General features: G+C 42.8%; 1 protein-coding gene and 1 pseudogene across 1 annotated transcript; both read left to right on the forward strand.

Moving 5' to 3' along the window:
• Positions 1–642: 642 nt before the first annotated feature.
• LOC110588403 (tripartite motif-containing protein 60-like) lies at positions 643–2055 on the forward strand. Its single transcript, XM_021698743.1, has one exon. It carries the CDS (start codon positions 643–645, stop codon positions 2053–2055), a length of 1413 nt encoding a protein of 470 aa, XP_021554418.1.
• A 2174-nt stretch (positions 2056–4229) lies between these two features.
• On the forward strand, positions 4230–12488 carry LOC110588402 (annotated as a pseudogene).
• Positions 12489–12907: the final 419 nt, after the last annotated feature.

Below are 12907 nucleotides of genomic sequence, written 5' to 3' on the forward strand. Positions count from 1 at the left end.
TATTTATTCATGAGAGACAGAGAGAGAAAGGCAGAGGAGAAGCAGGCTCCCAAGGAACAGGGAGCCCGATGTGGGACTCGATCCCAGGACTCTGGGATCATGACCTGAGCCGAAGGCAGACGCTTAACCATCTGAGCCACCCAGGTGCCCCAGATTTCTACATTGTAAAGGCACTTATTTTTCCTCTCTATAAATAAAATATAATTGTTAGAGTGATATTTTGTGAATATATTATTACCCAGGAAACTTCACTGAATAGTTTTTACAGTTATTGATGATTCTTGCCTAAATTAATTATTATATTATGATAGTAAGTCTGGGAGATTCTGAAAATTAAAAACTTTTCTCATCCACAGGAGTGATTGCTTACTTGGACCTGTGGCTACTTTGTCGAAGAAGAAAGTCATTAATCTTAAAATTGAGGCGGGCTCCTCTGTGAGAGAGCTGCAAACAGTGAATCCTTCTCGCCCTCAAGCTAAGGGGCAGGACATGAAACAAGACTTCAGTGGCTGCCAATCAGCATGCTGGGCCAGTGAAGCCTAAAGCTGTGAGGTCTGGGGGAGGATATCTCCTCACTGTGTCTTGAGCTTAAGGCAGGCCTTGCCAGGGGGAGCATTCTTAACCGCTTTTGTTGTCGGCTCAATGGAATTTGTGACAGGCCTGGTGCACCTCCAAGAAGAGTCTAGCTGCCCCGTCTGTCTGGATTACTTGAAAGACCCAGTGACTATAAACTGTGGGCACAACTTCTGTCGCTCCTGCATCAGCATGATGTGGAAGGATCTAGATGATACCTTCCCCTGTCCTGTCTGCCGTTTCTGCTTTCATAACAAAAGCTTCAGGAGCAACCGCCAGCTCAGTAATTTGACTGAAATTGCTAAACGACTGCAGGTCAGAAGGAGCAAGAGGAAAAGGCAGGAGGAGTATTCCATGTGTGAGAAGCACAATCAGTTTCTGACCCTTTTTTGTGGGAAGGACCTAGAGGTTTTATGTACCCAGTGCAGTTTCTCCATTCAACACCAGAAACACTACATTTGCCCCATTAAGAAAGCTGCCTCTTTTCACAGGAAAATTCTAGAATATAGCATTGAGCCCTTGAAGGACAATGTGGAACGAGTTGAAAAAGTGATAACTCTTCAAGCCAGCAAAATAGCGGACCTGAAAAAGAAGGTAGAGGATAGGAGAGAAGAAATCATTTCCGAATTTGAGCAAATTAGACTATTTCTACAGAATCAGCAAGAGGCTCTTCTTAGGCAGATGGAAGATGAAGAGAGGGACATTTTAACAAAACTAAATGAGAACCGAAGAACATTGTCAGGTCACTTTTCCACATTGAAACATCTGCTGAAGGAGGTAGAGTGCAAGTGTGTGCAGTCAGAACTGGAATTACTGACCTGTGCTAAGGGTATCTACCACAGGTATCAAAACCTAATACATCCTGAGCTCTTTGTATTCCAATTAAAGAAATACGGATTTGGCCTTCCTCCACAATATTCTGGCTTGGACAGAATTATCAAGTCCTTTCGAGCAGATGTGATTCTAGACCTTGAAACAGCACACCCTCAGCTTATTGTCTCTGAGGATAGAAAAAGTGTGCGATATGGAAACAAAAAAACCCACCTTTGTTATAACCCAAGGAGATTTTATCTCTGCCCTGCTGTCCTGGGTTCTAGGAGGTTTAGTTCTGGCCGGCATTACTGGGAGGTAGAAGTGGGAAACAAGCCTAAATGGACCTTGGGGGTGTGTCGAGACTGTTTTCCTGGGAATTGGCGGAATCGGCCGGTAGCTGACAGTGGATTCTGGGCAATTGGGCAATGTATTGAAAGCATTTATGTTGTTCTGGGTCGTAAGAGAACCCAGCTTCTGCCTGTAGTAAGACCCAGTAAGATTGGCATTTTTCTGGACTGTGAGTTGGGTGAGGTTTCCTTTTACAATATGAATGATAGATCTCTTCTCTATAATTTTAATGATTCCTTTATAGAAGCCGTTTGTCCCTATTTCTATATTGGAGTAGATTCTGAACCTCTTAAAATCTCTTCAGTAACAGATGATGAATGATGAAGTACCTGGGAAACAATATCGTTTCAGTGTCTCGGGGTAACCTAGCCAGTAAATTTAGTCTCAGTAATTCTGGACTCTTAAGGTTTACTGCTGAAAACCAGAATAGATTTTCCTCCTTCATTTTCAGCAACTATAAAAACATGGTAGTAACGCCAATTTTATAGATGTTTTGGGTATCAATGGCCAGATGCTTTGAATTTCTTAAAGTATTTGAGAATTATATTACTTAACAAATCCAACAAAATATTTCCTGTTGAAATTGCCTATAAGTTGTCTTTTAATTATAGTCATTCCTTTACAGTTGAGTAAGTTGTCTTAACAGGCATCCTTCCATATATCCACCTTTAGTGGTTTCTGTTTACTTCCATAATTCTTAATATCATATTTCCTCTTTACTGTATGTGTCTATTATCAGTTGACACAGTTGACAGATTACTATAGATAACTGAGGATTTGGGCCTTTTAAAGGCCCTTTCCCTACACACATTTATACAGGTCACAGATAATCTAACAGTTTTTTTCCTGGTGAACATGGTTCTGGATCCCATGTTCCAGTCTGAACAAGCTACCCTGTATGTATATAGCTGTCTCTGTCCCCACTGTCCTGGGAATTGTCCTCTGTTCTTGAATTCCTTGTTGGTTTAATCCCATGTCTTCTGCTTGTTTTATCTTCTCATTTGGAGTGTCATCCTACCCCAAATATTTTAAAATTTGGGGGATTTTGCATGTTTCAAAATGATTTTGTTCTACCTATAGTGAGGTGACAGTTAAGCCAAATATGCATGGCTACATTGGAAGTCATATTACCTAATTTTCAAAACATACTATTGTTTCTGGGAAGTCTGATACTAGTCTGATTCTTGATACTTGGGTACCATTTTCTTAGGATTTTTTTTTTTTTTGAAGATTTTTATTTATTTATTTGAGAGAGAGAGAATGAGAGAGAGCAAGCACATGAGAGGGGGGAGGGTCAGAGGGAGAAGCAGACTCCCCGCCGAGCAGGGAGCCCGATGCGGGACTCGATCCAGGGACTCCAGGACCACGACCCGAGCCGAAGGCAGCCGCCTAACCAACTGAGCCACCCAGGCGCCCTTCTTAGGATGTTTTATTTATTTATTTTTTTAAAGATTTTATTTATTTGACACAGAGAGAGAAAGAGAGAGTGGAGCAGGAACACACACAGGGGGAGTGGGAGAGGGAGAAGCAAGCTTCCCGCCAAGCAGGGAGCCCGATGTGGGGCTCAATCCCAGGACACTAGGATCATGACCTGAGCCGAAGGCTGACACTTAACGACTGAGCCACCCAGGCACCCCTCTTAGGATGTTTTAAAGATCTTTTTTATTTCTAGTGTTCTGAGCTTTGTTCATTTATTTTGCTGGTTGGTGAGATAATCTGTCAGGATTCTTCAGAGAAACAATCAATAAGATGTATATTTTTAGAGAAAGAGTATCTTAAGCAGTTAGCTCAAACAGTAGTGAAGACTGGTAAATCTATGAAGACTGGCACGGCAGGTTTTAAAACCAGCAACCTAGAAATCCAGGGAAGATTGCATGCTGCAGTTCAAGTCTGAAGGTCATCTCCCAGTAGAACTCCCTCTTGGCTCGTGATAGGTCAGACTTCCGTTCTATTCACGCTTTCAATAGATTGAATGAGGCTCTCCCATTAGAGGGCAATCTGCTTAAAGTCCACCAATTTAAATGTTAATCTTACCCAAAAACTCCCTCAGAGTAACATCCAGAATAATGTTTGGCGACTTATCTGGCACTGAGGCCCAGCAAAGTGACACATAAAATTAACTATCATGGATAGCTTCAATCTGACACTGCTAGGTGAGAAAAACTAAGATTCCTGTCCTTAGCAACATACTTCCTAGAATGGAGAAAAAAGATAATCAAATAATAAGCATAAATAATTGACATAGCAACTTAGAAGCTAATAAAGCACTATGGGTACAGGGAAAGATAATGTCCAGGGCATGACAGTACTGTGGGTGGTGGGGGAGAGTTAGCTGCCTGAACTTGGGTGGTCAGGGCAGGTGTGTTAGAGAACATGGAACCAGAGCAGAACTTTGGATGAGGGAATAGCAGTGGTGGAATGTTGCAAAGAATGGCAGGAGCAAATGTTACAGAGAAGGATATAGGTGGCCAGCTCTGCCTCCCTGCAAAGCCTAATACCTGAGAAATGACGTTAGGCTTTTGGGACAGCATGTCCAGGTTCCCATCCAGTTCCCCAAAGATTTCTTCTCTGTGATCCTTGAAAAATGATGTTTATTGGCCCTGCGATTCCTCACCACTGTCTACCTGGAGTGCCCAGAGATGCTGCAGAAAGTGTCCAAGGAGCTATGGATGAGCATCTGGTCATGGGATGAAGACATCTCAGAGCCCCAGAGCATCCTGGCTGCTGAGAGAACGCTAGCATGTGTACAGAATGAGCCCAGGGACTTCTAGAAAAGATCTCAACACTAAAGGTGAAGAACGAGCTCAAGGAGACCTCCAAAGCCACCTGCAAACCTGGGGCCTTTGGGCTGCCCATCCCCATGGCCCATCTGGACGGCCAAACCATGTGCTATTGGGCTCTGACCAGGTGCGTTGCTGGCACACCTGCTGGGAGAGAAGTGGGTGGGCCCTGTGCCTCCAGCCACGACTGCCAGACTTGAAGGATGGCCAGGGGGAGCAAAACGATTAGAATTAAAAAGCAGGGCGCCTGGGTGGCTCAGTTGGTTAAGCGACTGCCTTCAGCTCAGGTCATGATCCTGGAGTCCCAGGATCGAGTCCCGCATCCGGCTCCCTGCTCAGCGGGGAGTCTGCTTCTCCCTCTGATCCTCTTCCCTCTCATGCTCTTTCTCTCATTCTTTCTCTCTCAAATAAATAAATAAAATTTAAAAAAAAATTAAAAAGCAGACACTATTCGCTTACCTTCCTCCACTGTGCAACACTAGGACTCTGGTTTCTCTGTCTGATAAAGATTCCCCTCTGTCCCAGGGGGGGTGGGGGGGTGACAGGGTGGGGGTGCTGCGTGACGCATCATCTACCTCTAGTCTCATGGCTGCTCTTTTTTTTTTTTTTTAAAGATTTTTATTTATTTTTTGACAGAGAGAGAGAGACAGCGAGAGAGGGAACACAAGCAGGGGGAGTGGGAGAGGGAGAACCAGGCTTCCCTGACGAGCAAGGAACCCGATGTGGGGCTCGATCCCAGGACCCTGGGATCATGACCTGAGCCGAAGGCAGACGCCAAACGGCTAAGCCACCCAGGCGCCCCTCGTGGCTGCTCTTAATTCCCATGGCTCACAAGTGCGTTTCAAGAGCCCCGAATAAACCTGCTGCCATCAAGGAAGGAAGGAAACAAATAAATTACATGTATGAATAGCTTCAAGTTTATTTTCTATTTGTTTTCTTAATTATTCCCTTTATTGATATCTTTCATATTTATGTCAAATATTCTGTTTGTCTACTATCATACATACATAATCTGTACACTCACCTATATGTACATACTACATGTATAAATATATATCAACACGAATGCACCCACATAATGTATGTATACATCATATATATGGCACTGAACCTATGTTGCTAATATTTTCCATTGTTGAAATTGCTTTTAACCTTTTTCATGGTGCTTTTCATATTATATTGACTTGCCGACCATTAGTTGCTTTTGATCATACTTTAATCTCCAGTCTTTAAAATATTCCCAACATTTTATCAAACTTTTCTGATGTCTAACATTTCAATAATATATTCTTTCTACTAAGAGATTGTATACTTAGCAACATAACAAAAATATTGCTCCTTTATATATGTTTTGTTGCCCATGGTTGACAGTCTGTGAATAGTCTTCCAATTTTTTCATGTTACATACAAATGATTTATTTTCTTCTTTAAAAAAACTTGTGTGTATAGTATTGCAATTTTAAGATCCCTGTCTTTCTTTTCCTTTATATTATTTATTTTATGAGACTTGGAGCCTTACGCGTCATTCCCACACACAGAAGTGGTTCTTAAAGAGTCTCCTGTGTTGGCTTTGCTATTTAAATTAAATGAACTGATTTTTGTGTGTACCAGTAAATGGAGTCCAGTGTCCATTTGGATAGCCAGTTGTCCCAGGACCATTTATTGAAAAATTCTTTTCTCATTGATCTGCATAGCTTTATCACACAGCCAGTTTCCATGTGTTTGTGATTCTGTGTCTGCATTCTCTTCCCTGTTCCTTTATTGGCCTATCCCTGGACCAGTACAATACTTTCATAATTACTAAGACATAATTATTTAATAATTACCATGTTGATGCCTGGTAAAATATGTCTTAATTTTGTTCCTCTTCTCCAGAAGTGCCTTGATTCTTCTTGGCGTTTTGTTCTTCAGCTTATCTTAATGCCATTAAAATGTCTTTGGGGATTTTATTGGGATTACACAGAAGCCATAATTTTAATTGGCACGTTTGCTATATTGAGTGTTCCCATGCATGCCTATGGTGTCTTTTTGCATTTATAAAGGTATTCCTTAATACCTTCCCCTAAATACTTGATTTCTTCACAATACATATTCATTTTAGATTAATTCCTAGCTATTTAATATTTTTGATGCAATTGTAAAATTTTCACTTTTTTTAATACACAATGTTGCTGATGAATACACGATGAATAGGCAATGTTGATACACAATGTTACATTAGTTTCAAGTATACAACATAGTGATTGGATAAGTCTATATGTTACACTGTGCTCATCCCAAGTGTAGCTATCATCTGTCACCATACAGCACTATTCCAATACCATTGACTATATTCTCTGTGCTGTACCTTTTATTCCTGTGCCTTACTCATTGCATAACTGGAAGCCTGTATCTCCCACTCCCCTTCACCCATTTTGCCCATTCCCCCAACCCCTTCCCCTCTGGCAACCATCAATTCTCTGTATGAGTCTGTTTCTGCTTTTTTTTTTCATTTTTCCGTTTTTGTTTTTTAGATTCCACATAAAAGTGAAATACGGTATTTTTCTTTCTCTGACTTATTTCACTTGGCATAATACCCTCTAGGTCCATCCATGTTGTTGCAAATGGCAAGATCTCATACTCTTTTTTTTTTTTTTTTTTAATAGCAGAGTAATGTTCCATTTGTATGTGTGTAATATATATATCACATCTTTATTGATGGACAATTGGGTTGCTTCCCTATTGGCTACTGTAAATAATGCTGCAATAAACAGAGGTAAAAGTTTCACTTTTTAGAGGCGCCTGGGTGGCTCAGTTGGTTAAGCAACTGCCTTCGGCTCAGGTCATGATTCTGGAGTCCTGGGATTGAGCCCCACATTGGGCTCCCTGCTCCTCGGGGAGCCTGCTTCTCTCTCTCCCTCTGCCTGCCCCTCCCCCTGCCTGTGCTCGCTCGCTCTCTCTCTGTGTCAAATAAATAAATAAAATCTTAAAAAAAAAAAAGTTTCACTTTTTAAACATTGTAAATTTTTTTGTTTGTTGCTCACACATTGATAGACACTACACACATATATTTTACAGTAATGTTGCTAAACTCTGGTGCCTGGGTGGCTCAGTCGGTTAAGCATCTGCCTTCGGCTCAGGTCATGATCCCAGGATCCTGGGAGCAAGTACCACGTCTGCTTCTCCCTTTTCCCCTCCTTTCACTAGTTCTCTTAATCAATCTCTCTTAAATAAATGATCTTTTAAAAGATAAAAGCATAGAAATAAAAATACCCTCAAGATTTTACCTGGATTCTTGAGTTTTCTAAAAGACAATTACAGGGGTGCCTGGGTGGCTCAGTCGTTAAGCGTCTGCCTTCGGCTCAGGTCGTGATCCCAGGGTCCTGGGATCGAGCCCCGCATTCGGCTCCCTGCACTGCGGGGAAGCCTGCTTCTCCCTCTCCCCCTCCCCCTGCTTGTGTTTCCTCTCTCGCTGTCTCTCTCTCTGTCAAATAAATAAATAAAATCTTAAAAAAAAAAAAGACAATTACGTTTTTGCAGATGATACCTTCGTTTCCTTTCAGTGGTTAAGACGTTTTCAGCATCACCTTACTGAGCTGGTTCCAGCCTCTGTAATTGAGCTGTCAGGCTGTCACCACCCTAACCCACTGACCAATCATAGCATCACTAAAGCAGAACAATTAGACATTGTGTGTACACTCATTTGATGTTTTTTGGACAACATTGCATCACCTATGAATTGTTCTTGCAAAATTTGGATCTGAATTCAACAAACCTTGGCAGCTACCTTTTAGTTGATAGCAAATACATGGAGTAGAGGGGGAATAAGCTAAATAAAATAAAAATATTGCCTTAAGATAGTGTTTGTCCTCGTTACTGAGTTTTTTTGTCACCCCCTTAAATTTTTCACCTAGGGTGAGTCTCTCCTTTTCCTCTGCCTGGTCCCAGCTCTGCAACTCAGCACAGAGATCAGAGCTGGAACTGTGGCTCGAGAGCAGTGATTCTGGACACATCAGAAGCTTTTTTTTTTAACCACATGCCCACCTCCCGCAGTCCCACTAGCATGAGGGAAGCCTGCCTCTGCCCTCTCTTCCCACAAGGTCTACCTCTCCTCTATCCCCGTCAACACACTCGATCCAAAGTGACCAGGAACACACTTGCATTGGAGCGGTGGGGTTTATCACCCTCGGTGCGGAAAAACTCACACCATGAAACCCATGGAGAACTTCAGTGAGGTGGTGTTAAGATTTATTTTAGGATTTGGGTTGTGTTAGGTGATTTGCAAGATTTAAGGGGACAGGACATTGCTCTGATAGGATGTTGTGAGGAAGAGGAGTAATTCTATGATTGGAGCCTGAAATCATGTGGGACTGAAGCTGTAATGGGTGAAGTATCAGCGGTCACTCATCTTCGCCAGGAGACGTGGGTGTTTGGTCATTTTTGGTCATGTGTGTTCATGATGTGCATGTTTTGTCTGTATTCAGATCCAGTAAGAATAGTCTTGTTTTTTTCTTTTTCTTTTTCTTTTTTAAGATTTTATTTATTTGACAGAGAGAGACACAGCAAGAGAGGGAACACAAGCAGGGGGAGTGGGAGAGGGAGAAGCAGGCTTCCCGCGCAGAAGGGAGCCTGATGTGGGGCTTGATCCCAGGATCCTGGGATCATGACCTGAGCTGAAGGCAGACACTTAATGACTGAGCCACCCAGGCGCTCTTCATTTATTTTTTTTAAAAAAGATTCTATTTATTTATTTGAGAGAGAGAGAGTGAGAGAGCACAAGCAGGGAGGAGATGGAGAAGCAGGCTCCCTGCTGAGCAAGGAACCCGATGCACGACTTGATCCCAGGACCCTGGGATCATGACCTGAGCCCAAGGCAGACGCTTAACCGACTGAGCCACCCAGGCGCCTCCAGCTTTTAGGTTTCTTGATCACTCAGGATCTGAATCTTGCTGACTAGTCTCAACTGTACCTTCTCATCTGTTTAACAGATTAGGCTTCCTTTGCCCCTCAACTGGGCTTGATTCCCGGGTTTCTTCCGATGGCTCTCTTCTCCACTGGTATCTTTGGTTCTTCATCCCCCAGGGTTCCCAGGCAGAAGAAAGTCCACCAAACAGTTACACCCTCTGTTGCACTGAACTAATATTGAAAGGAACAGCATAGAGGTGGGAGCAGATCGTGGCTTCCCTAGGGGCTTAATTGTAATACCTTGAGTTTGGTTGGGTTGGGCTGAGAATTCTGATATGTTCTGCCCATTGCTCCTGGTAAATTCATTCACAGAGGCTGAAAACAGATCTGCATTTCCTTTTCTTTTTTTTTTTTTACCCAAGATTTTATTTATTTGACAGAGAAACAGTGAGAAAGGGAACACAAGCACGGGGAGGGGCAGAGGGAGAAGTAGGCTCTCACTGACTAAGGAGCCCGATGCAGGACTTGATCCCAGGACCCTGGGATCATGACCTGAGCCTAAGGCAGACGCTTAACGACTGAGCCACCCAGGCGCCCAACAGATCTGCATTTCTAACCCCGGTCTTCCAGATCTCATAAATCCCAGGTAGGCATCTTAGTTAATTATTCATCAAGCAGACTTTTTATGAGCTCTCACTAGATGGGAGGCACTGAGTTAGAAGCCTAGATGCAAAGATCCCTTTTGGCGTCCCCACCATCAGAGAACTCACAGTCCAGAGAACAAAGACAATGTGGACTGAGGATTTCCTCCATGTGGATGGCTGTGTCCAATCAAGAAATAAAATAAAGGTTTTCCTGGCAGAGGGATGGTTTGGCGTTACTGGAGCCTGCCCTGGGACTTGCTGAGGGTCACCCAGCCTCCCAGAAATTGCTCGCTGGATGTGTATTTGGGGTTTTCCAGCAGGTCTCTTGTGAAGACTATATTGCTGGACTTTTTACCCTTTTATCCTGGTTGCATGTTATTCTAATAGCCCCAGGTCCTGCCTCCACAAAGATAAGACAGATCTATGATGTGAGTAAAAAGAAACCTGGAGAGCAGGTATCCATCATGGAAGGAGACCTTTCCTGGAGGCTTGGGTTCTGGGATCTTGCCCAGAGTCAGGCTCCCTCTCAGTGGGGAGCCTGCTTCTCCCTCTCCCTCTGCCTCTTCCACCACACCCCCTCCCCCACTTGCACTCACTCTCTCTCATGCTCTCTCTCACTCTCTCAAATAAATAAAAGCTTTAAGAAAAAAAAAAGAAAATGCTCTTTGTTCAAAACAAAGGTTTTCCTTAATGAGCAAAACAAACACCTGGATTGTAGCAATTTTCCAGGGAACATTAACTAGATTAATTTGTTGTGAAAATGTAAAAGAATTAGAATACTATAAATAGATTTTGTAAAAAAAAAAAATTCACTTGTTAATTTGTTAACTTAGGACACACTGAAAAGCAAATTGCTCTCACTCCTCAGGTCACCAGGCCTCCTCATTCCTCTCCAGCATGACCATTTCTAAGTGTTTACTGTACCTTCCAGAAAAATCCTATTCATATACATATACAAGCCTAGACACCGTTTTATGTTGCTTTGGTTAATTATACAATATGAGCATGCTATATGCAGTGTTCTGCACTTTGCTTTTTACACTTAGCTGTGTCTAGAGGGTTTTTTTCATATCCACATTATAGATCCATTTTGTCTATTGCTTTTCTTAAAAAAAGATTATTGATTTATTTTAGAGAGAGAAAGAGAGCACGGGGAAGGGCAGAGGGGGAGGGAGAGAGAGAGTTCTCAAGCAGACTCCCCACTGAGCACGGAGCCAGATGTGAGGCTTGATCCCAGGACCCTGAGATCATGACCTGAGCCGAAATCCAGAGTCTGCTACTTAACTGACTGAGCCACCACAGGCGCCCCTCATCTATTGCTTTTAGCAGTCATTGCTTCTTCAGTGTAAAACCTGAGATATATTTGATTAATATCAGTTTTTGTGGAGAACCAGTAGTATATTCCTTTCTTGGTTTGTAAAGATTTTTCTTTTAGGATTGCAAAGAAATTATACTAAATTACTGTACCCTTCCCATGAGAAATGGAAATAATAAATACAATATTATAGGTAATTATGGGGAATAAAAGGGTCCAAAAACTATTTCTCAGTAGTTGGAAAACACAAATCCACTATGCTTCCTGGGATCAGAACATCCCAAGAATTGTGATTATACAATATTCCAAGTATTGTTTTGACCACTGCACATGGGAATAATTGACCTCCATTCAAGGTTTTTTCTGATTTTGAGACGGATGATGCCAGATATGCACTAAGATGTAAGAAGAGACTTAAAATTTACACAGTGGGGTATCTGTAGGAGAGCAGGGCTTCAGAGAGCAAGAAGAAGGGATTGGCTCGGAGTTTTTAAAAAAAAAGATTTTATTTATTTAATTTATCAGTAGAGAGAGAGAGCACACACACAGGCAAGGGGAGCTGCAAGCAGAGGGAGAAGCAGGCTCCCCGCTGAGCAAGAAGCCCAATGCGGGGCTCCATCCCAGGACCCAGAATCTTGACCTGAGTTGAAGGCAGATGGTTAACCGACTGAGCCACCCAGGCGCCCATGGCTTGGAGTTTTTATTGTGGTAGGGGTGTGGGGCCAGGGTGGGGTTCCCTGACCAGGAATGGATTTGCATGGTTTGAACATCCTGCCTGCACCAAAAGGGGGAGCAGCTGGGCTTTCATACCAGAGTGCCGAGTTGTGGGGCCAAGGGGAAAGAGGGAGGAGTGAGGGTGAGAAGCTGTCAGCAAACATAAAATGGAATCAGACTCTCTGTTATTGTTCACCCCTGATGTTTATGTGTTGGTTTGATGTATCATATTTCATTTCAATGAATTTGAGCTTGTTTAAATAAGCCATTATGTTCTGTTTGGGGCAGGCATTTTTTGTCCCATTGGGAGGTGAATGTTCCATCAAATGCCATATCGAGGAGCCCAGCATTGTGTATTCGGAGACATGGAATGAGTCCTCAGACACGATTAGGAATGTCTGGAACTCCGAGGGATGAGGAGTATTCCAGTGAGTCTTGTATTCTGCCCTTAGTATATGCAGAGATGTGTGTACCCATGACTAATATTTTGTGTATCTGTGAGGTAAGAGTTCCTTACCTAAAGGGGAAAACTTTAGGAAATGTCCCTAGAGTCTGTAAAAATGTGTGTTTTGGGCTGATTGTTGGTCAGGGCCCCCAGTGCTAAGAGACTGCCTGAAGTTCCATAAATTATACTGACCCTTGGGTCCTGTCATTTATCAGGACCGTCCTGGTAAAGACATGAAAAGCATCAAAGCTCCACTGAGTTCATCATGTATGACAGTGGTCCATACACTATAGGAACTCCCACTGCTATTCACTCAGGTGATTCCAAGAAGCTTCCCAACTACCCAAGGGTTCTAGGAATTCAGGGACCTCCTCCAACACCACAGCATATG

The sequence above is a fragment of the Neomonachus schauinslandi genome, chromosome 2 (assembly GCF_002201575.2).
Source record: "Neomonachus schauinslandi chromosome 2, ASM220157v2, whole genome shotgun sequence".
Lineage (NCBI taxonomy): Eukaryota > Metazoa > Chordata > Mammalia > Carnivora > Phocidae > Neomonachus > Neomonachus schauinslandi.

What these genes read in the sequence shown, in the direction of transcription:
- LOC110588403 (XM_021698743.1), top strand. Translation starts at nt 643, where the DNA reads ATGGAATTTGTGACAGGCCTGGTGCACCTCCAAGAAGAGTCTAGCTGC.